Below are 23,702 nucleotides of genomic sequence, written 5' to 3'. Positions count from 1 at the left end.
CAAAACGCGGCTGGGGCTTCCAACCCCTGGCTGTGCCAGAGGGAACCTTCCAAACTGGGCATCTGATTAGACTGCACAAAACCCTTAAAGGTGCTCCACAGTTAGCATCAAGCTCAAATCCCGCGCCAGCACCAGTGACACACACATGCACGCACGCACACAAAGCCGGCTCTTGGTCAAGACACCAGATCTTTGTCTACCACACGGCAGACTCTGACTCCCAAAACGAGCTCCACAGCATGGCTTCCCAGCAGGGCCTTGCGCACTCGGTATTGTTATTCTGGTCCATCTTGCCCACTGGGCCATCAGCTCTGTAGGAGCAGAAATGAAGAAAGCTTGCTCCTCTTGCCTTTAACCCCAATATCAGGAAAAGCATCAACCCATGATAAAGTGCACACCATAATTGGCCACAGGGCGGGGGAGGCAACGGGGATGGGTGGAGACTGAGGCAAACGGGTGACTGCACGCCCCTCCCCGTACCCTATCTAAACAAGGGAGCAATTATCTCCGTTTCTGCCAGGCAGCTTGGTTTTTTCAACAGAAGCTACAAACCCAAGATTTTTATGCGGAATTCTGCAGTTTCTCCATGTGGCAACCAGTTCTATTTTTTAAAAACCATGGAGGCCAGAAAACAGGTCATTGGCAGCATTTCTGCGAGAGTCCCCAGCCATAACCTCGGACACAGAAAATAAATGAAAGAACCAAGAACCAACACAGCACACAGATGTGATTCCAAAATAGAGATTTATTTATTAAGGATCATTTAGTTTCTGCATAAAAACCATCCATTGTTCCTCACTGGGTTTGTTATTAAAACACATGTCAAATCTTTTGGGGTTGCTTGGTTTGCCCCAATACTTTAAAAAATATAAGCTCTTTTTAGCGCCAGGAAGGACCATTAAGGCATTGAGGTGGCTTTGTGAGTCTCTGCAGCTGGAGGGCACGTTTCTCCCTCTCCAGAAATCCACTTGTTTCTTAGGCTGGAAGAGCTGTCCCTGAAGAAAATAATTATGCACAAGAATGCAGATACAGTCATCAGTGGTCAACTGTTTGTGCCCAGTAGCTTGCAAAAAAGTGGCCCCTTGGTCATCAAAGGCTTGCTGGTTGGTTTCAGCTATTTAAAAAAAAAACAACCCTAAAAACAAAGACTGTCTGGCCAAAGGCAGATGGCTTCTAATGACAGCACTATGCAGCCGGGCTGTGCAAACTGCACTAGAACACACACCAGTTTGCTCTTTTAAAGAACGCCACAATAAGGATCCTGTAAAATTTTGAATCAGATTCTTCATGGTCCCTAAAATACCCAAAGCATCATGCAGCCAGCTCCTCAAAGGAGCGAAAGCTTCCCTGGGATGTGAAGAGTGTACTGCTCCTCCAGGGCAGTGCTCCTGGGGCGTGGGGGGCAAAACCCTAGGACTTGATTTGTTAGAAACGTTAATTTTACTTATTTGTGTTTATGTTTTTGTGGTGCCGGGGATTGAACCCAGGGCCTCACGCATACTAGCCAAGTGTTGTACCCCCGAGCCATGCCCCAAACTCTTCAAAATTTTTCTTTTGAGATAGGATCTCGCTAATTTGCCCCAGGCTGGGCTCAAACTTAGGATCCTCTGTCTCAGCCTCCCACGTAACTGGGATTACCGGCCTGCGCCACCCAGCCGGGCTGGTTAATTGATTCTTATCACACTGAAAGGAAGGTGTACAGTCAGTCTGTGCTGTTGTGCAAGTCCGACTTGGAAGAGGATCATTATTTATTGCTCCATTAGAATAAACTAAAAAAGAAAAAGACTTTTAAAACCCCACGGCTGTGCCCTGTAGCCCAGGCTGGCGTGGGGGCCGCGGGCAGGGCGTGGCCGGCTAGCGGGCTTGGTTCACAGTGATTCAGGTTCGCTCGGGTCTGCGCGCAGCGGCCCGCGGGCACCGCCTACACCTTGTAGTTGAGCTCCGCGTTCATCTTGGTGTACATCTCGTAGATGACGTCGATGGTGGCCGTGTAGTTGACCAGGAACAGGCGGATCTTCTCCAGGCACTCTTCCTCCGTCACATTCTGCCCCTTGGAGAGCGCTTTGAGGAAGTCGGATTTGTAGGGGGCCGCATAGAGCGCTGCCTTGAGGTGGGCGAGAGGGGAGGCGGGTGGACATTAGCAGGGAGACACAGGCCCGCAGGGCGGGGGACAGGGGACAGGGCGGGGGGTCTTCCCCAGGGTCTGGGTGGGTGCTGCTCCGATATCCATGGTGTGGGAAGGGAAAGGGAAAGAAAACTTTCTTTCTTTCCTCCCGCCCTCCTTCCTTCCTTTTCTTTGGAGGGGTACCAGGAATCGAACTCGGGACCTCCCACTTGCCAGGCAGGCACTGCGCTGCTGAGCTATATCCCGGCCCCTGCGGCCTCTTTCTTGGGCTTAGAGGGTGACACTTCCCGACATTTCAGGGCTTCCCTGACAGCTGAAAGAAGTCCAGAGGCTCAGTTCACAGAACTGTAGAGCCAGGCTACAGCTGTGACAGCTTGGGGGAAATATAAACAGCGTTCTCATTGATAACGAAAGTAGTAGTAGCTTTGTTTCACTGAATGTAAACATGTGCCAAGTACTTGATGCAGACTGGCTCATTAACTCTTCACAGTGATTCTTGTAGGCCATTCCATGTTTTATACCTATTTGAAAGACGAGCAGACGAAGGCTGGGGAGGCCCCCACTGCCTCTTTTTTTTTTTTGAGACAAGATCCTACTATGTTGCCCATCCCAGCCTCAAACTCCTGGGCTTCAGTGCTGCTCCTGCTCCAGCCTCCCGAGTAGCAGGGACTAGGGGCACACACGACCACACGCAGCCAGGCCTCCTCCTTCGCACTGTGGGGCCTTGACTTTGCCTAAGCCCCAGTCTGTGCAGGGGTGGGAACAGCGCCACCTCGCGGAGCACTGCTGGGGATCGCCGCTCGCTGGAAGCTGCCCTGGGCCAGGCCCACCGGACACAGTCACTAGGGAAGCTGGCTGCTAGGCCTTCACGGGGCAATGCGCTGCAGAAAGGCAGAGGTCGTGAGGTGCTCCCCGGGTGGGCCAGGCCAGGGCAGATTTCATGGTTTCTGCCCCATGTCCGGCTCTTCCTGCCTGGACCCAGCCTGGCTCCCGGCGGGGCCTCCTGGGGAACAGAGGGGCCATGAGGGCCTGGCTCTGGCGGCAGTGAGGACACGCAGGCGCTGTGGGCTGCATCGGAACGGAAGGGCTGGCACGGCAGAAGGGGCATGGCCATGCCGAGTGAGACAGGCAGAGAGACAGGTGCCAGAAGCAGCGCACAAGGCACTCTGAAGGCCCTTGCACATCTCTCCAGCTGGCTTCTCAGCCTGGTGACCTAGAGACCCTTGGCCAACAAGGCCAAAGGCCTGTGTCCAGGAACCTGGCCAATCTCATCTTAGCGCTGGCCACAAGAGCCTGCAGGCCGCTGTCCTTTCAGCATATGCCGCCAGGGGAACGAAGCCCTGCCCCCCTCTCCACCCGGGGTGAGAATCCAGGCACATCAGAATTCAGAGAATCTAGGAGGGGCCAACTTGTGGCCCAAGGGGCCTTGCCCTGGATATTTTCTTTCCCTCTTTCTTTCCTTTGCAGTACTAGGGACTGAACCCAGGGCCTTGGCACTGAGCTACATCCACAGCTCTTTTTTTTTTCCCTTTTGAAAAAGGGTCTCACTGAGTCACTAAGTTTCCCAGACTGGGCTTGAACTTGTGATCCTCCTCCCTCGCCCTCCAACTGCTGGTCAGGGCACCCAGAGAGGCCCCAGGGAGCAGCTGCAGCAATGGCCACCGTGCCATGCCCCAGGGCTGGCCACATGCACACAAGCGCCCTCAGCACATCAGTACCAGCCTTGCCCACAGAGGACGGGGCCATTCCCACACCCAGGGGCAAATACAGGCCCCAAAGATACAGCTAAAGACATGGGAGAGCCGAAGCATCCCGGCATGGTGGTGCAGGCCTGTAATCCCAGCACTCAGGAGGCTGAGGCAGGAGGATTGCTGTGAGTTCGAGGCCAGCCTGGGCTATAAGGTGAGTTCACGGCTGGTCGGAACAACATAGCGAGACCCTATCTCAAAAAAAAAAAAAAACCAAAAACAAAAACAAAAAAACCCCCAAAACCAAAAGAAAGAAGTGAGAGCACCAAGCATGGGGGTGCATGCCTGTAATCCCAGCACTTAGCAGGCTGAGGCAGGAGAATCACCTCAAGTTTGAAGCCTACACTGTGTAGTTGACCTCTGCATTCATCCTGGTTTACCGCACAGCTGGCTAAATAGGGAGACTCTGTCTCAGAAAACCAAAGGGGGAAAACTGGCAGAGCAGGAAATGGAATCCGCAAGACTGTGTTCCTGGCCTGGGGACAGAACGGGGTTCCCTGGTCCCCTGGGGGTGGCTCACATGGAAGATCTTCTGCACAAGCCAGCCATGGTACTTCTTGAGCGCCATCTCGTAGGCCTTGGTGGCGTTGACGCGGATGTGGTTGGGGTGGTTCTCGTCCCGCTCGCCGTCACAGATGCTCTGGAGGAAGATCTGGATGAAGCGCAGGCCCCTGTGGACACAGCAGAGAAAGCGTTTAAGACTCCCGTCCACGAGCCGGCGCGCCCCCTGCCGGCTGGGAGGGAAGCAACTACTGTGAGCCGGAAGTACATTGGTGCGGTCCCTCCACTGCCCTCTTGGACTCCTGCTTATAACAGTGTGACCGCTTGGCTCGACTCAACAACCCCCGGGTCCCTCTGTCCACCAGAGCCAGTGCTGGCCCCTGACAATGGTTCTTGCCAGGCTTCAAGACCCACAAGGGCAGGGTCTGGGCCTGCCTTGCCTGTTACAGGCTGGCGCAGGGCATCAGGGCTGGAGGGGTGAGGCCACAGCGCCGGCCCACAAAGGGCTCACAGACCAGGAATAGAATATATCGGCACACTGACCAGCCTGGCCCAGGGCCCGCCCAGGCTCCTCACTGCCAGCCGGCCGGCCCCCGGTCTTTCTCTTTTTTGTTGTTTTGCTTTTGTTTTTGTTTTTGAGACAGGGTCTAGCTATGCAGTTCAGGCTGGCCTTGAGCTCATTTTGTAGCCCAGGTTGGTCTCGAACTCCCAATGATCCTCCTGCCTCAGCCTCCCGAGTGCTGGGGTTACAGGCGTGCGCCACCACGCCTGGCTTCCCCGGGTCTTTCTAAATCTGCTACATCACCCCGTCTGCCTACCCCAAGCCGTGGTCTGTAATTCCAGTGGCCACTCCAAGAGCCAGAAGGAGGGAGGCATGGCAAGGGGTCCAAGTCAAAAATCCAATGCGTGCCTGCCCTGGGGTTACCTGGGTGGGCTCAGAGCGGTGTCCCCAGCACTCACGCAAACTACACAGAACTCCTCCTCAAGGTGCTGTATTTCTAGCCAGGCGTAGCGGCGTACACCTGTTACCAAGCACTCAGGAGGCTCAGGCAGGGGGATCACTACAAATCTGAGGCCAGCCTGGGCTACACAGTGAGACCCTATCTCAGAAAACAAATAATTCTGTATTTCAGTCAAGAAACTGTCATAATAGACACATCTGCCTTATACCTATATGACCATCCCCCAAACAGGATACCTCTGCGCTGCACACAACCTGTACAGCTGTGCTTACGCGACCTGGCCCTCAGGAGACTCTTCCCAGCCATGGATGAGCACGGCGCCGGAAGGACATGTGAGCCCATGCCGGCAGTGGCAGGGATTGCGTCCCTCCTGCACAGTATAGGGGGACCTCTGGGCCCTACCCCCAGCCCATCACCTTTTCAGCCACATCAGCGCCAGCGTGGCCCCCACTTTGGGCCACTCTGTCCCGTACATTTCCTTCTCCACCTCCAGGATGTTCTGCAGGGTCCGGAACTTGGCTGGGTTGGTGTCATACACCGCTTTGATTTTCTGAAATGCAGCACACGGGATTTTCCCCTTGAAAAGGCTGCCCTGACAGACAGCACCCGCCCCATGCCAGGGGGAGGAGCAACCCCAGGCACCTCTTCTGCCTCCCCACCTGTCCTGTCCTAACAGGAACTGCCCCGTGCCCATGTTTGTTGAGAGCTTCTCCTGAGCTGGAGCACCCCAACTGCTTTGTGGGTGCTGTCTATAGGATGTTCAGGGCTACCTGAGTGTTGTTTGTTGGTACCCAATAAGGCCACCGAGGCTCAGAGAGGGGCAGTGACATGTCCAATGCCACACAGCACGTGTGGGTGGGAGTGGGTCCCAGCTCGGCTGGCTTGAGAGTCCACGTCCTCCAACCACTGGTGACACTGCCCTGGGCAGCGGGCTCCTGAGGTTTTACTTTTAGGGATGAGGGAAATCTTGGACTCAAGGACTCCAGGATCATCCTAGGATTCAAGGATGTCCGGGCTCAACGGTCTCGGGAGGACCCAGGTGGTCCTGGGTGTGAATCCCAGCTTGGCCATTCCCTTGCTGTGACCCTGAGTGCATCCCCCTCTGAGCTGAGGGCCTCTGACACGGAGCAGTGGGAGGGACAACAGCAGAACCAGCATCCCAGGGCCGCTGCGATGTAGAAATGAGACTGTGTGGTGGGTCTCAAGGCCTGGGTGGGCCCCGAGCAGATCCTCACAGGAGGGCAGATGGCATAGGGGACCCCCAGAACTCAGGAGGGAGTCAGGCCATGCCCATTCATGGAATTTGGTGGGGGCTGTATTGTTCTACGGCACTGGAGACCAAATCCCGGACTTTCCACTGAGCTACATCCCCAGCCCTTTCTATTTTTATTTTGAAACAGGGTCTCATTATGTCTGAGCTCAGCTGAAACTTGCAATCCTCCTGCCTCAGCCTCCTGGAGTGCTGGAATTACAGGTGCATGGCTGGGTTTTACTTCTCTGTGCGCGGAAGTGAATAAAAGACAGCAGCCAGCCCCTTCTCAGGGTAAGCCCTTAAGACTCTGGTCTCACCCAGGCTGAATCTAGATGGCTTCACCAGAGGAGCAGCAAAGCCCGGGGCCCAGCGCGTTTCCTGCGCCTCCTTCCGCTTCCCGGGCTGGAGTTTGTGGCTGCCAGGCCACGTACTAACCGTGATGTTGCCGCTTATGTCTGCCTTGATGGGCGTGAACACTGCAGACCCGAGGCAATCTGGGGACAAAATGACAAGAGAGTTAAGATTCCCCACAAGGGTAATAGGACAACCATCAGCCACCAAGGCCTGGGGACCTCAGGGGAGGAGAACTGGTGCGTTTAGGGGCAGGCAGAGTGTTACAGGGCTTAGGAAGGCTCTGTGGGCCAGCAAACTGGGGGAGTGCTGGGCCCTAGGTGAAACTGGACTGTACTGCAGGACTTGTCAGAGTCTTTAAATCTAAATGGAATAGCGAAGAGACAAACCCTCTGTCCACATCTCTCTTTTCCTAGAACAGAACTGAACTTCCTACAGTGATGGCAATGTCTGTGCACTGTCCAGTATGGCGCCCATGTGCTACCCAGTGCCTGCAGGCTGGGAACCTCCTTCAGCCTTCTGAGCCTCATATTCCCAGCTCGCAAATGGGACAACAGACCCCATCACGGAGACGTGACAAGGAGTCCAGTTCCAAGACACATCTGTTCATCTCTAGAATCTCGATGTTCTTCAACGGAAGTATCTGTGCTTTCCTGGCAGGATGGAACACAGGACACCAGGCAACACCTTCCGGTAGGTGACAGCAGATCCAGGCGTGGCCTGGCCATGCTTGGAGCTCTGTGCTCCACGTGAAGCCTCTCCCTGTCCCCTCCTTCGTCCCCCTTGGCAGGTCATCATGAGGACCAAGGGCACAGCACCAGGCGACGCTCCCCGCAGAGGTCTGGGGACAGTGGAGGGCACACTCGTGCAGTTCTCAGGTGGCCCTCACCCTGGGGCCTGCGGGGGACAACTACACCTACCCTCCTCAGCAACCTTGCTGGGTCCAGGGAAGCCTTTCACTAAGCTGGACACAAAGCCCGGGGGACAAGGACCCAAGGTGGGCCAGAGGCAGATGCCAACCCACAGGGGGAAAACGCCACTTCCCAGGAGGCCACGGCCGTCTCTAGGCATGCGGGGAATTCTGCAGGCCGGATTCCAGCCAGGCAGAGTGGGCACGGCTGGCCAGCCATCTGGAACATGCTAACCACAGCTGAGAAACAAAGTGCACGGTCACCAGGCACGGTGGTGCACGCCTGTAATCCCAGCACTCGGGAGGCTGAGGCAGGAGGATCATTGCAAGTTCCAGACCAGCCTGGGCTACAAAGTGAGCTCAAGGCCAGCCTGAACTGCATAGTGAGACCCTGTCTCAAAAAGATTAAATAAATAAATAAATAAACAAGGCGCATGGAGCGAGCCTGAGATGCTTAAACCAAACACCCATGGCGTGGTGGAAAGAAAGCGGGTTAGGGATGCAGACAGATGGGCTCTGAACCACAGCCTGGCCACTGCTCGCCTGGGTGGCTCACCTCACCTCTGTGTACCTCCATTTCCTAATGTGTCCAGTGCAGCAGCAATAGGCCTTCATTCATAAGGATGTCACGGGAATTAAAAATAGCCTGCCAGACTGGGGCTGTAACTCAGTGGCCGAACATGTGCTCAATATACCAGGCCCTGGGTTCAATTCTCAACACCAAAAATAAGAAAGAAAAACAACGCATCACACTTGGCAGAACACCTGTGCACGGTGAACCCTCACTAATTGGGCCTCAGTCATTTGTGTGACTTCATAGCATCTCCAGGGTCAGGATCCCCTGTCCAGCCAATGTCCCATGAGCCTTTGCTGCATGGGAGTCATCCTTCACTCCCGCGTCCCTCCTCCCTGCTGCGGGCTTCTGGCACAGTCCCCGGGCTGAGCCAGGCTACTCCTCTCACCTGTGAGCCTCCTTGTAAAGCCCGTGGGGCGAGTCTCCCCCAAGGGGCAGGCCTGAACCTTCTCGCCACAACCACTTCTGAAGTGGGCCCGAGGTGCTGGGCAGGGGTTTAGCCCGCCTGCCCTACCTAACCCTGGGTGCTCTGGCTCCCAGCCGGGCCTGCAGAGGTCATTAACGCAGCTACTGCCCCATCTGCCCTTAGCCTTGCCTGACGCACGTTGGACATCCTGGCCAGTCAGTCCTGTCATCTGTTCACCCCCTGCGGAGCCACTCACGGTGAACCGTGACCGGTGATTGTCCTTAGTGCCGCAGGCTGATCTTCAACCACACCCTCCAAACAAGGAAGGCGGGGCCAGGGCTTGCTGACAGATCACTGGCAACCACAGGAGTGCTACTAGCTATTCTCAAAGACTCGGGTCATTCAATTTGCTTTTTTTTTTCTTCTCCTAGTATTACGGATTTAACCCTGGATTGCTCTAGCACTGAGCTACCCCACAACCCTTTTTATTTTTTGAGACAGGATCTGGCTAAGTTGCCCAAGTTGGCCTTGCAATCCTCCTGCCTCAGCTTCCCGAGAAGCTGGGGTCATAGGCTTGTGCTGCTGAGCCCGGCTTTGATGTGTATTTTAGAGACCCAGACAAAAACGCTAGTGGGATGCCTGGGCTCTGGACACGGCTTTGGTGGCAGGGAGAAAGGCCTTTTGTCTCGCGTTTTCCTGACAGTGTACTCCGAGGGTCACGCGGCTGCCGTGGTCAGCAGTCACCAGGCCCCAACAGCAGCGCTTATTGTGGGCTGTGGCCACCGCACAGAGTGGCGGCTTCTGCTCAGCTGTGGGGGAGGAATGTGCCGGCTGAAGGCTGGGGCCCTGCAAAAGCACTGCAGATACAGACCCTAGATGGGACGTGCTTTCCTGTTCCACCCAGAGGGTGTGACCCAGAAAAGGGCGGTGGGCCAGGAGCTGCCGGGAGGGGGCTGCCCGTGATCGGTGGAGAGGCGGCCCAGGGCTGTACAGCCAGCCAATCCTGGGTTCAAGTACTGACTCTGGCCAAGGGACTTTATGACTTGGGGTCAGGTCCTTCACCTCCTGCAGCGCAGAGATGCCGTGCAGACGAAGTGCTCCAGGCGCAGGTGGGCCACAGCCCGCTTCGGTGTCACTGAGGACTCCGGGCCTGTTTGCTCATGTGCAGCTGGAGGACGCCGAGTCCAGAGATGCCAACTGACTTGCCCAAGCTCACAGAATGACAGCCAGGAACTGGGAACCAATCACAGAGCTAAGGCAGGTTCTACCGCGCTCTGGCCTTTCTTTCTAGAATGTTCCCACGTGTTTATGGGAACTCAAGGAAAATGAGGGAACTCTGACAGGAAAACCAGACGGGGATTTTAATTCCCAAGCACGCGGTGGCCTTTCTAACACTTTAAACTTAAACTGGTCCTGCTCCCAGACAGTGCGACAAGTTTCTGGCAGGTTATCCCGCCTTACCTTTCCTTCAGACTGCAGCCTGCCCTCAAATTGCCTTTCTTGCTTTACCAGTTTCGCAGTTACCCCAAACTTGTTTTGTCTTAACTGTTGTCAGCAAACAGGCCACTTAATATGCCAGCAGAACCTGTCTGCCTAGAGGGAGGGGGCCTGGAAGGCCTTCTAGTTCACCACCTACCCCCAGAGAGAAAGGAAGCTATCTTAAGAAAAAGAAAAAAATCAGATACGATCTCACCACCTTCATAAAAGTCTGGGTTATCTAGGATACCTGACAAATTCCTTCTTTGCATGGGGGAGAAAATTTGTGTCTAAGCAAACTATTCAACTCAGAAGACCTAAGTAGAAGATCAACAAATCTTGATTATAAAAACTAGAAACTTCCTACACAGAAGGGGGGAAAATCCTACCATCAAAGCCAAACAACAAAGGCTGCGCATGGTGGTGCAGGCATGTAATCCCAGCACTCAGGAGGCTGAGGCAGAAGGATCGTTGCGAGTTCGAGGCCAGCCTGGGCTACAAAGTGAGCTCAAGGCCAGCCTGAACTGCATAGTGTGACCCTGTCTCTAAAAGACAAAAAACTAAAACAACAAGCTGAAGTGAGGGGATGTTATCTGTGCAAAAAATATAACAGATAAAATGCCATTATCCCTAATATATAAAGATTTCTAGGGGGCTGGGGATTTAGCTCAGCGGCAAAAGCGCCTGCCTGGCAAGCGCAAGGTCGTGAGTTCGGTTCCCGGTACCAGAGAAAAACCAAAAAAAAAAAAAAAAAAAATCAGCCCTATAAGACAATGGACAATTCCAGATAAAATGAAAAGATGCCTAATCTCAATAACAGAAAGAAAATAAAATTAAAACGAGGAAATATTTTCCTACCAAATAATTTTATAAATGTACCAACTATCTCTAGTTCAACTATCTATGATAAAAGTCACCAAAATGTAACACAAATGTCCCTGCTGTCACACAATAAGCCATTTGTAACTTTCTAAACAGGGTCATCATCAAAAATATGAATTATGGTGCCATGTGTAGTGGCACACACCTGTAATTTTGGTTACTTGAGAGGCTGAGGCAGGAGGATCAAAAGTTCAAGGCCAGCCAGGGCAACTTAGTGAGTTCCCATATCAAAAAGAAAAAGGCAAAGAACATTCCTCCTGCTGGCTGGCGGCTATTCCTTCCTGCTCTGTCTGCAGTGCTTTGCTAGATACTCAAAAAGCCAATAATTACTCCAGAGCCACCTATAAAACAAAAGGAGACAAGCACCAAGCCAGGGATTCTTGCATGACTTCTGTGACAACTCTGGATGGACAGGGGCCACCTCAGGCCTCCTGGTTGGGTCTCTTTTCTTTTTTTATCTTTTTGTGACAGGGTCTCACTATGCAGTTCAGGCTGGCCTTGAGCTCACTTTGTAGCCCAGGTTGGTCTCGAGCTCACAGTGATCCTCTTGCCTCAGCCTCCTGAGTGCTGGGATTACAGGCGTGCGCACCACACCCAGCTCTGGTTGGGTCTCCAGCTTCAGTTCAGGTGGGTGACAGTGCCCAGGAGGGGACCCTAAGCCACAGGAGCAGTTCCCATCAGGCACCCGGAAGGCCGCTCCTTTCCTTTTTCCGGCCTCAGCACAGCTGGAGAGCACTCCTTGGGCCAGCGCTCTGCGGGGACCCAGCTCAGCGGTACAGCACTTGCTTGGCACGTGCAGGCCATGGACCCCACCCCCAGCACCACAAAAGAAGACCGCAGCGCACATCTGGACGTTTCCAGGCCGCCCCGCAACGCTTTGATCCCTTTACATGGATGATGTTCCCCTTTCAGCAGGGAGGTGCCCGAGCTCCCTGGCCGGGCCGCCCTCACGCTGCATCTCAGGCACGCTTTCATTCAACAACAGGTGCACTGTTTCTGAGACGTGCAGTGCACTTTCCTGGATGACTCAGGAAGGGAACACACCCAGCCCAATCCACAAGCATTTATTTCCAGAACGGAGGAGCAAGAGGCCGCGCTTGCAGTGCTAGCGGCCTGAGGTGGGAGGGTCTAGTTCGCAGTCAACTCTTTTTCATAGCTGGATAATAAAGTTCAGTTGTTAAACACGGGGCAGATTAACTTTACAGAGTTACAAAGGTAACTGGGTTACAAAGATCATAATGGGAGGCTCTCAAATTACACTGGTGGAGATGAATCATTTATCCCCGGGACGGGGGCTGTCACTGCCCAGGTCGCAGTGAGGCCCACTTTGAAGGACAGGGTCCCGGAAGGTGCCCCCATTCCTAAAACGGGTTCCTGCTCTGCATGTTACTATCTAAAGGGGAAAGCATGTTTATAAAACAGTTCAAAATATTGTTTTAAAAAGTCCCTCATCCCATGCCAAGCCTTTGTTCACAATTGCCTTCTCTGGGGAAAGAAAAAAAAAAAATAGCCTTGAACAGGGAATGCAGTTGGGAAAATTAGTTCTGGGACTTACTATGTAACCCGAGAGAAATCGGCTTGCATTCTAAGCCATAAATTCCTCATTTGTAAAATGAGACTAGTAATGGCCCACTTCACAGGGCTGCTGTGAGGTTTAAATGAGATTGTATAAAGAGATTAGGGCTGGGTGTGGTAGTGCATATCTGTAGTCCTCAAACTCTGGGAGGCCGAGGCAGGAGGATCATGCGTTCAAGCCCAGCCTAGGCAACTCAGGGACTTAGAGATACCCTGTCTCAGAATAAAAAAAGGGTTGAGGTAACAGTTCAGTGTGAAGGGCCTTCGGTTCACCGCCAGTACCAAAGGGGGGAATGTTAATATAGATTCCGGCACCTAGTAAATAAGTGCTTAGTTATGCCTATTATTATACATTAAATCATCTGCTTTATATTTGGCAACAGGCAAAGGTTTTCTTTAGAGACAAAATCCAGAAAATAATGATGCTGATTAAGAAAGGAGATACAGGAGCTGGGCATGGTGGCGCACACCTGTAATCCTAGTACTCAGGAGGCTGAGGCAGAAGGATCCCTGCAAGTTTGAGGCCAGCCTGGGCTACATAGTGAATACAAGGCCAGCCTAGGATACACAGTGAGACCATGTCCCCAAACAAACAAACAAACAAAAAAGGAGAGAGAGATGCAGCTTAGTTGCAGAAGGCTGTGGGTTTGAGCCTAGAATGGAGGAGAGAGGGCGGGGGATGCGGCTCCGTGGGGGGTACAGCACTTGCCTTGCAGTGCTGGGTTCCCACCCCAGCAGAAATAAATAAACTGATAAAAAGGAAGGAGAAAGAGAGACTGATGGTTGTAATAGGAAATATTAGCAGAACTCCCCTAGTCATAAAATAACGACTTCAAATGATTCCAGACCAGTGTTAAAAAGGGGCCTCAGAAGCGGGTGATTCAAGGCCCTGGAGCAACAGCAGCGCAGGGGGCCCAGGGAGGTGTGGCCGCCGCTGCCTGCCTGTCGGGGTGAAGAAAGCGGAGGTTTTACAGCGCGCTGGAGAGGGCTGAGCTGCAGTTGTGACTTTAAAAAGCTCAGATAAAAAAAAAAAAAAAGAAAAGCTCATATGCAGTTAACATTATGACAATAAAAAAAGGAAGAAAAAAGAGAGACCGCGACACCAGTACCACCACAAGAATGGAACAAAAGGGTCGTTGTTGTTGTTCCCCACCCAGCCGGGTTTTAAGCACAAATAATGAAACCTAAGACTAGAACCCGTCACCGGCATTCTAATAAGCTTAGCTAAAGCAGCACACCGCCCAGCGCATGCGCAGAACTCCCCAGCTCCTCCCCTCCGCCACTGACAAGGGGGAAGGGACAGGGACCCGGCTATTTCTGGCCCCAGAAGACCACGCATCAGCGGAGTTGGTCGGCCCTGTCAAAGCCCCAAGGGCCACCTTCTAGTTTGTCACTCTGTCGTATCCCTTCGCCTCTCTGAACCTCGGTTTTCTCTTCCATAAAATGGGGCCAATTCTTCTGTCCGAAGATTGTCATGAGGACCAGAAATAAGTGTCATCTCCTTGAGGCCATTCTGTTCCGTGAAATGAGCTCCACACGTATACAACACAACACCACACTTTCTCTGGCGTGAGAAACCGGAAGCGCACAAAAGGACCAAAATGTATAATGGGTATTGTGAAACAGGAAGAGAACGTTCAAATGGGGAGGGGAACTAGGGGAGGAGAAGAGGAAAGAAAGGGAAAAAGGTGATGAGAAAGGAAGGAAAAAATGAAACAAAGCTTTTGTGAATAAGGAGGGGAAGAGGGGTTGAAGGGAGGGTAGGGGAATGGGATAAAAAGAGAATCAGGTTATATCACGCATAGGTAGAAATTCTCTATGATGTGATCATTATGTATACCTAAAAGTTATCAATAAACTTAATTTAAAGAAAAGAAAGAAGCCGAATGTGGCGGCACATGCCTGTAATCCCAGCACTCAGGAGGCTGAGGCAGAAGGATCGTTGAGAGTTCGAGGCCAGCCTGGGCTACAAAGTGAGCTCAAGGCCAGCCTGAACTGCATAGTGAGACCCTGTCTCAAAAAGAAAGAAAGAAAGAAAGAAACAAACAAACAAACAAACACCTGGTTCAGGACTGGCCCGGCAGCCACTCAAAGCAGAGGTTACCTAGCTAAGATCTGGCCATGCGCTTGTATTTCACAGAGTCCTCTGTCGGGTATCTTCCCATTCCCCTTCACTTCTACTCTGGCTGGCCGCCTCCCCTCTGCCAGGCATGTCGCTGACCCCAGGAGGGCCCAAGCTCTGTCCCCAAGGAGTCACAGTGCGGCAGCCCCTCCACAGAGGAGAGGAGCGGAGCATGCCGGCGTTGAGCCAGGCAGGCACCTTGCACTCGGGGCGATTCTGTTGTGTGGTTGGTTCCCTTCTGTTCCCTGCAGCAGCAGAAACCAGGCCTCAGGGCCTGCCCTGAGGTCTTTTCTGAGCACGAAGGACAATGTCCTGTCATCAGGGCAGGGCCAGCGGACACCAGGAGTCTGTGCTCGGTGCTGGGATGAGTCTCAGGCTGAAGCACTCAGTGGCTGGCCCGGCACCTGACAGTTGGGTCACCCAGACCCGGAGGGAGACTCCGATCCCTGTGACATCCCACACACCGTGTGGCAAGTCCTGCCTGTGCGGAGCTGGAGTCAGGACTGTCGTGTGGCAAGTCCTGCCTGTGCGGAGCTGGAGTCAGGACTGTCGTGTGAGATCACCTCCACGGACCCTCTGCAGGGTCTGCAGACTCAGAGAGGCAAGGACTTGCTCACAGACACACAGCTTTGGTCCCCTACCCTTACCCCACCCCCATCCCCACCCCCAGAACTCAAATTCCAACTGGCTCAGTGTGATTTCTTCCCACTCCTCTGGCCGGGGTGTACAGGGCCTAGATGCAGAGGGAAAGAGATTCAAAGTGACTTCTGCCAGATGTGGTGGTGCACACCTGTAATCCCAACACTCAGGAGGCTGAGGCAGGAAGATCACTGTGCGTTTGAGGCCAGCCTGGACCACATAATGAGACCCTGACTCAAAAAAAAAAAGTGACTTCATCTTCGAGCCTCAGAAACAGCCAGCCTGGCAAGAAACATAGCGGGGCCGGTGGCAGTCTCTCCCACTTCCTCAAATTATACTTGGGCCTGGTGACTGCTCAAGTGGGCCTCACCCACGAGGAGCTCCTAAGGGCTCATGAAGCCTCCCTGCGTCACGTCCTTGCAAATGTACCTCCCCAAAAGGCATACTTCTTTCAAGTGTCCCTCTTGTATGCGGTCTATGTCCCCGTCCTCTAGAATCCTGCACTCAACAGAGAACCAAAAGGAGAACTAACCCGCTGCACTGGGAGCGGGAACAGCGCTTGTCATGTGTCCTTCTCGGGATTGTCTCTACAAAGGCAAAACCCACCCCGTTTGTGTATTCCACTTCAAACAAACAAACACAGCATGGATGCGGCAGGTGCCCCAAATCCCAGCCAATACTCGCTGCTGAGAGCTTCCTGGCAGACCAAGGGGGGGAGTTGGGGCGTTGCTTCCAGGTCCTAATTAAAGGAAAGCTGGATTATTTGGGGCCCCCCAGCCCGAGGGTGCCTTCCACACCTAGCGATTCTAATTTGCATACAAATAAGAGGGTGTTGCCCGGCTTGCGCGGATGATGACTCACACACTGCAAAGGAAACAGGCTGATCGGGTTGGTTCCCGGGGCAGTCGTAATGTGGAGCTGCTGGCCTTCCTCAGTGGCCTATCGGGCTGCTCCCCGGGGGTTGCTCCCCTCCACGGGAGAGGAGACCAGGGCGGTGGGCAGGCACAGCAGCAGAGCGCCGCGGGAGGGGTCCAGAGGACTGGGATCCAGCCTGCTGATTCTAGCTGCTCACTGGCTGTGTGACCCTAAACTTCTCTGGCCTCAGTCTTTTGGACTTTGAGTGGGGTATAAAACAAGAAGATAAACTTGATTATCTAGGGGCTGGGGATTTAGCTCAGCGGCAAAGCGCCTGCCTGGCAAGCGCAAGGTCGTGAGTTCGGTTGCTGGTACCGGAGAAAAACAAACAAACAAACAAAAATTGATTATCTAGAAGTCTAGAGCTTCCAGACTACCAAAGTGGCACAAGCAATGAATCAAAAGTGATGAAAAACTCTTTCTGGGCTCACTCTAGGTCTGCATAATGAGAACCAGGCACCTGTGAGGCCAGATTCTACTGACAGCCATTTAACAGTCCTAAGAGGCACGAAAGAAGAAAAGTCAGCCCCAGAACACAGATCTCAAGAAATCATTCCCTTTAGCTCCTCCGTCCCCGGTTTCTTTCTAAAGAGTGATGGCAAAGAGCTGCCATCTCAAGTACCAGTTCTAACTGACCTGGGATGGTTGGGTTAAGAAAGATGTTCAAGGCTGCCAGGCGCGGTGGTGCACGTTTGTAATCCCAGCATTCTGGGAGGCTGAGGCAGGAAGATCACAATTTTTTGTTTCTGAGTCAGGGTCTTGCTATGTAGGTCAGGCTGGCCTTGAACTCACTGTTATCCTCCCGCCTCAGCCTCCCAAGTGCTGGAATTACAGGCATGCACCACCACATCCAGCTAGGACTTCAAGTTTGAACCTAGCCTGGGCAATTTAACAAGACCCTATCTGAAAATAAAAAATAAAAGAGGGCTGGGCAATAGCCCTGTGGGCTATCTGCTTTTCCTGTGCAAAACTGGGGTGACTCTGGGCATGGAGATCTAATGTGGCAATTCTTTTTTTTTTTGGTTTTTTTCCGGTACCAGGAACCGAACTCACGACCTTGCGCTTGCCAAGCGGGCGCCTTGGCACTGAGCTAAATCCCCAGCCCCAGCAATTCTTTAGTTCAGTCCCCACTACCACAAAAGAAAGAAAAGATCAGAAGAAAGAAGAAAGGAAAAAAAGACCAAGAAAAGAAGACTCCAAGGCTGCCTGTAGACTCAAAAGGGGAAAGGGTATCATGATTGATTAATAATGTCTGCTGAGAACAGGCTATGAAAGGGGTTATGCATTTCAATTTAGTCATATACTTTAGTTAAATCATCTATTTTAATTTGGAAAGAGAGAAAGGCAAAGCATTTTCAGCAAGAACCCAGAACAGGAAGGAACCAAAAGAATTCAGCAAATATTCCAGCTCACCAAGTGCTGGGCACTGAAATAACTCAAAGTCACAGAATGTGACAGGTTCTAAGTCTAAGGGAGTCAGAAAAGACTTTCTAGGTGAGGTGACTGATAAGCTAATTCTTTTTTTTGTCTTTTTGAGACAGGGTCTCGCTATGCAGTCCAGGCTGGCCTTGAGCTCACTTTATAGCCCAGGCTGGTCTCGAACTCACAATGATCTTCCTGCCTCAGCCTCCCAAGTGCTGGGATTACAGGCATGCACCACCACGCCCGGCTGATAAACTAATTCCTAATTCCCTAAGGAGCTGTGGAACCCAGCAGACAAAAGGAAGGGGTCTACTGGAGAGCAGAGTGATTCACTAGGCAAAAAGACCATGGCATGGTGCCACTGTGGGGTCGCAAGCCATTGCGAAAGCCAATAGCACAGATTTCAGGATAGGGTAATAGGGAGCCACTGAGGCTTCTAGGCAGGGAATGTCAAAACTATAGGACATCTAAGTCTCCCTGTTTCTGCTCACCAACTGTTAATACTCTAGGACTGCTGCATAGTTGACCTTAAAAAAAAAATGAGAAAGCACGCTTCACAGATCTCAGTCTTGCAAACTGATAAGTCAGGTAAGATCCGATTACCAGGTCAAAGTAGAGAAAAAAGATGGATAAAAGGCTGGCCTCTAAGTGGATGTAGTAAAACCTGCATGACTTGAGAGATTCAGGCCAGAGATATGGAGAAAGGGCAAGCCCGAGATGAAGACGCCTAAACCAGATGAGCAGGAGGCTGAATCGCAGCCCACAGGCTGTGAGGCAGAAAGAATCAGCATTTACTAAGCCCAAGCAATTCTGTCACAAACCACACCCCGCAAAGGCTAAAGAAATGTGGCCAGCCCCGACAGGTTGAAAGGCTTCATGCCCTGTCATCTCACATCTAAAAATGAAAAATATAAAGAACTGTGCAAAGAAACATGCACAAAGATGTTTGGTAGAGCACTGTTTACCAGAATGAAAAATAAGAAGCAACCTGAGTGTCCAACAGTAGGGGATAGTTTAAATAAATTATGACCACATTCAAACAATGCAGTCTTAAGCAGCTATGAACAATGATGAGTGACACGGAAAGATAGTTATGCTATACTGCTAGATAATCATGCGTGTACAAGGAAAATGCTCTCAAATCCAGCAGAGTCTTTCCTTAAAAACCTTACTTCAAAAGGATGTGAGAGAGAGGGGCTGGGGATTTAGCTCAGCGGCAAAGCCCCTGCCTGGCAAGCGCAATGTCGTGAGTTCAACTCCTGGTGCCGGAAGAAAAACAAAAAACAAACAAAAAAAACCAAAAAAACGTACTTGCACATACTCCTAACACCAAAGAGGAAACAAACAAACAAATAACACAGCTGGTTACAAAAAAACAAAAGGATGTGAGAGGATTAATGAACTAATTATGGAAAGCAGCATATAGTAAGTGCTCAATAAACAGCAGGCATTATTAACTTTTACTCAATTTTCCTTCAATGAATAGATCTCCCTGGTGGAATTAAATACGTCTTTTAAAACACAGCTTTCAGCCGGGCGTGGAGGCGCATGCCTATAAACCCAGCACTCAGGAGGGAGGCTGAGACAAGAGGATCCTTGCTGAGTTTGAGACCAGCCTGGGCTCCAAAGTGAGCTCAAGGCCAGCCTGAACTGCATAGTGAGACCCTGTCTCAAAAAGACCAAAAAAATAAAATAAAAAGACACACACACACAAAAACCACACAGCTTTCAGTCTTCTACTGTATCTGTATTTCTAAAGCAATAGCTCTCACTGAGGGTGATTTTGCCTCCCCAGAGATAGTTTTAGCTGTCACAACTTTAGGACAGGGGGTGCTACCTAGCAGGCAGGCACCTGGGATGCTACTCAGCACATTACAAGGCACAGGATGGCCCCTCAAGAATGATCCAGCCCCCACTGTCGCCAGTGTCACTATGGAAAAATCCTCATTTGGAAGAAACTGTCACTGCAATGCCTCTCCGACTCCTGTGTCCATCGCTCCTGGCCAGCTCCCCTGGAGAAACATATGCATTTGCCATATCATCCAGGCGACCAGACAGATGCTCCCTAAATATATACAAAGGCCCTGAAACGGAGCTGACAGCAGATACCGAACTACCACAGAGCCCCGGAGAAACGCCCGGAGGAAGCCTCTTCCTCAAATGCAGACCGGTTCAGAATGGATTATCACTTTCGTTTTTTCTGTTTGTTTGTTTCGTTTTTGCTGTGTTTTGTTTTATCACTTTCATTTTTTAAGGGAACTAAGAATTTCCCTCTCCTGAGGAACAGTAAACAGCCCAGGTGGGCAGAGCTGGGCACCCTTCGCGAGCCAACCCCACTGAGGCTTCTGGCTCAATGGTGTTTCTGTCCACACCTGTGACACCCACAGCACAGGACCAGAGCAGAAGCAAGGGCCCTTAGATACCAACAAAAGGGAGGCAGGGATGCTCTTCTTCCCAGCCTCCAGCTGTCACCTCTCCCTGTCCTCCCAAACCGCCCACACCATTGCATCCACCCCCGGTGCCCCCCAGCACAAAACTGACACCTGTCTCTGTTGAGGGTAAGGGGGAAAAAGGCCACAGAGCCTAACCTGGGATCCTCCACCTCGGCACTGCTGACACTTGGGACCAGGTCATTCTTTGTGGTGGGGATTGCGCTGTGCATTGTGGGATGCTTCACAACGCCCCTGGCGCACCCTGGAGCATCCAGTAGCCTCCACTGTGTTGACAAACAAAAATGTCTCCAAACATTGCCACACGTCCCCTAGGGGACAAAACTGCCCTCAGTTGAGACCCATTGGCTTAGACAGATTCTGAATCCCCGTCCAGGGCAAGCTGGCTCTGACTTGCACCTACTCCTAACACCAAAGCGGAAACAAACAAACAAATAATGTAACGTGGTTACAAATTAACACCGCAAAGCTAAAGCAAGTTAGCTCCCAAACCCCGGCCTGGAGGTGCACTATTACCTCAAGCTGAGGTACAAAGCAAGTTTTGTACACTGGACAGTATTGGCTGAGCACCTGCTGTGTGCTGGACGCCACTGCACGCACTGGGGACATAGACGTGGATGTAAATGACAGAGGCTTGCTCTCAGGTTGCTGACCCAGGGCTGAGATGCGCAGACTGGGCAAGTGCACTTACCCAGCACCGATTAATCACCTACCCTGGGAAGGAACAAAACCGCCTCCAGGAACTTACAGATATAAAACCCCTCCCGGAAGCCCAGCTAACGTCCAGTTGGCACTTACAGGCCCCAGTGCTTTACACGTGCACGCGCGCGCACACACACACACACACACACACACACACACCCTCCTTTACTCCTGGCTAGTGAGATCGGCATCCTCATTTCACAGATGGGGACACTGAGATCCAACAGGTGGAGAAGGAAAACTAGGATACAACTCAGCCTGGCCACAACCACCCCTGTGGGAACCGCTGCCCTCAACAAGCTCTAGTCACCCACTAGGGTCACAGCAAAAGGCTGCTCCGGGAGCCAAATCTCTGCAGTCCAAGCCAGTCTTAGGTTCTGTCTGTTTGCGGGCGTCAGCTGGATTCTGCCCCGGAGGGTGGTATCTTCCTACAGGGCCACCAAGTGAACAGCCAGGGCAGGGCACTGACAGAGTCCCATTGGCAAGAAGAAAGCAGAGGCTCAGGTTGCACCCTTACTATAGGGAAGGTGAAGAGGGCAGGGGCAGATGGCACTGGGCTTCTGTTTCCCATTTTCCATCCAGGGCCTGACCTGGGCTGGGGGAGGGGAGGAGAGGGCAGAACGTCTGAAACTGGCTTAGGGTCCACTTTCCCAGTGTTTCCATGATCTCTTCAACATGAGCCCAAATGCCCAAAAATGGGGAAGGGATTCATGCCAAGCACTTTGTGTAAAACATTACCCCACAGAACATCTCCCCTCACCCTGACCCCTGTCCTACACAGCAGAAAAATTTTAGGTGACTTCCCCTAGAAAAGGGCCCTAGCCTTTTTTTTGGAGGAGGGGAATGTCTTTTTTTCTCTTTTTTTTGAGACAGGGTCTTGCTATGCAGTTCAAGCTGGTCTTGAGCTCACTCTCAAACTCACAACGATCCTCCTGCCTCAGCCTCCCGAGTGCTGGGATTACAGGCATGCGCCACCACGCCCGGCACCGGCCCCAGACTTTTTTAACTCCATCTTCAAAATTCCCCTCCCTACCCTCGGGAGAGGTGGCGGTGAAGGTCTTTGCTCCAGAAGGTGGAAATGCAGAGAAATAGGTTCACAGGTCCCCATGAGGGAGAGGCTGGAGGCGGGAAGAGAGGATTTATTCATTTTAAAGGCCCTTCCCTTGGGGAGATGAGAACCATTCAGAAAGGAAGGAAAGATGGGGCGAGCCAGGAAGAATTCGGGAGGAGAAGGGGTAGGACATTTAGGAGGAAGGGTAGAGGATTGGCGCCTGCGGGGAGGGGGGACGCGAGAGTGGGTTTAAGGGAGATCGGCAACTGAGGGTTCGTGAAGGAGTGGAAGACTGGGGTGCATCTGAGGGACAGGGAGGAATGTGAAGTATCTGGGGGAGATGGAGGACTTGGGGTGTCTGGGAGGAGATGGAAGATAGGATACGTTTGGGGAGAGAGAATTTGGGACTGGCCTGGGGTAGTGAAAACTTGGGGTGCGTGGAAGGAAAGGAGATCCGGGACGTAGGAAATAGGACTCGGGGTGTCCAGGAGAGGGCTGTTCTGGGGATGATCAGGGAACAAGCCAGCTTCCACCCCCACCCCCACCCGGCTCACCGAAGAAGGGCGGCAGGTGGGACACCGCCTCCAAGAAGGGCCCGGTCTCGATCTGCTTGTCCGCGGGCAGCGGCTTCAGCAGGTGCTCCGCGAGCAGCGCCATTTCGGGGTCGAGGCCCGCGGTGATGCCCCAGCCCGCGCCGTGGGCGTCCACGCCACCCCCCGGGTCGCTGCCGTCAGCGCCCGGCCCGTCACTGCCGCCCTCTGTAGGCTCCGGGGACGCCAGCGTCGCCACTTCCGCCAGCGCCTGGCCCTCGTAGCCGAGGGCTCAGCGCCGCCCGCCGGCAGAGTGCCTAAGCTGCCTGCCGCGCGGCCCCGCCCTCCCGCGTGCACCCAATCCGCGCCCGCCGCCTCACCAGCCTGTCCAATCCACGCCTGCCTCCAGCAGCCTCCGCGCTGCCATTGGTCTAGGGGCGGGGCTATGTGGAAGCCCGCGGCTCTTGGGTCCAGGTCCGCCCAAGCGAGCCGCTCCCTTGTAAGCTTTGCTCAGGTGTGATTCCCACCGCCCCCGGCTTGGCCCGGAACCCCGGCTGGCAGGCTCCGGCCGAGTCCTCGCTCACAACCCACACCGCATCCACGTTACGTTCCATCCCAGCCAGCGCTCCTCCTTCGCCCCAAACAGGGCCTGTCTCCTACAACCCCTAGTGATCTTGGACGTCCTCCTTCGCCCCAAACAGGGCCTGTCTCCTACAACCCCTCGTGATCTTGGTGGCCGGGGCTGGGGTTCTGGTTCTCCGTAGCTACAAGCACGGGAGACGCCGGAGCGCCTGACTCTTCACCTTCAGTAACCTCATACCTGTTGGGACACTCCTCAGGTCCCAAGGTATCTCAGCCACTGCCCATCGGGGTCCAGTCTAACCTCAACAGTCTGAGATTACCTGGTGGACCAAGCCCAGTGTATAATCCACCTCAACCACCACCTACCCGGTGGGCTCATTTCCCAACTCTAACATCGCCCCCTCCCAATGCCTATGTCCTAAAACCAATACCCAGTTTATCTAAAAATCCAGCACACTGTTGTAGAGAGCCTCTTACTCATTCCAGAATAAACATTCGCTACGTCCCTGCTATGCACCATGTGCTGT

General features: G+C 52.9%; 1 protein-coding gene across 1 annotated transcript; it reads right to left on the bottom strand.

Annotated features, from left to right (window-relative positions):
* Positions 1-725: 725 nt before the first annotated feature.
* Positions 726-22,894, bottom strand: Gltp (glycolipid transfer protein). Its single transcript, XM_005396445.2, has 5 exons — positions 22,618-22,894; positions 7,024-7,082; positions 5,753-5,886; positions 4,394-4,544; positions 726-2,104 (listed from the first exon to the last, which is right to left on the bottom strand). The coding sequence occupies exons 1-5, from the start codon at positions 22,718-22,720 to the stop codon at positions 1,922-1,924; spliced, it is 630 nt and encodes a 209-aa protein (XP_005396502.1). The 5' UTR covers positions 22,721-22,894; the 3' UTR covers positions 726-1,921.
* Positions 22,895-23,702: the final 808 nt, after the last annotated feature.

This window comes from Chinchilla lanigera, unplaced genomic scaffold (assembly GCF_000276665.1).
Source record: "Chinchilla lanigera isolate Chin_1 unplaced genomic scaffold, ChiLan1.0 scaffold00054, whole genome shotgun sequence".
NCBI classification, from domain to species: Eukaryota; Metazoa; Chordata; class Mammalia; order Rodentia; family Chinchillidae; genus Chinchilla; species Chinchilla lanigera.
This window is presented reverse-complemented; position numbering and strand designations above follow the sequence as displayed.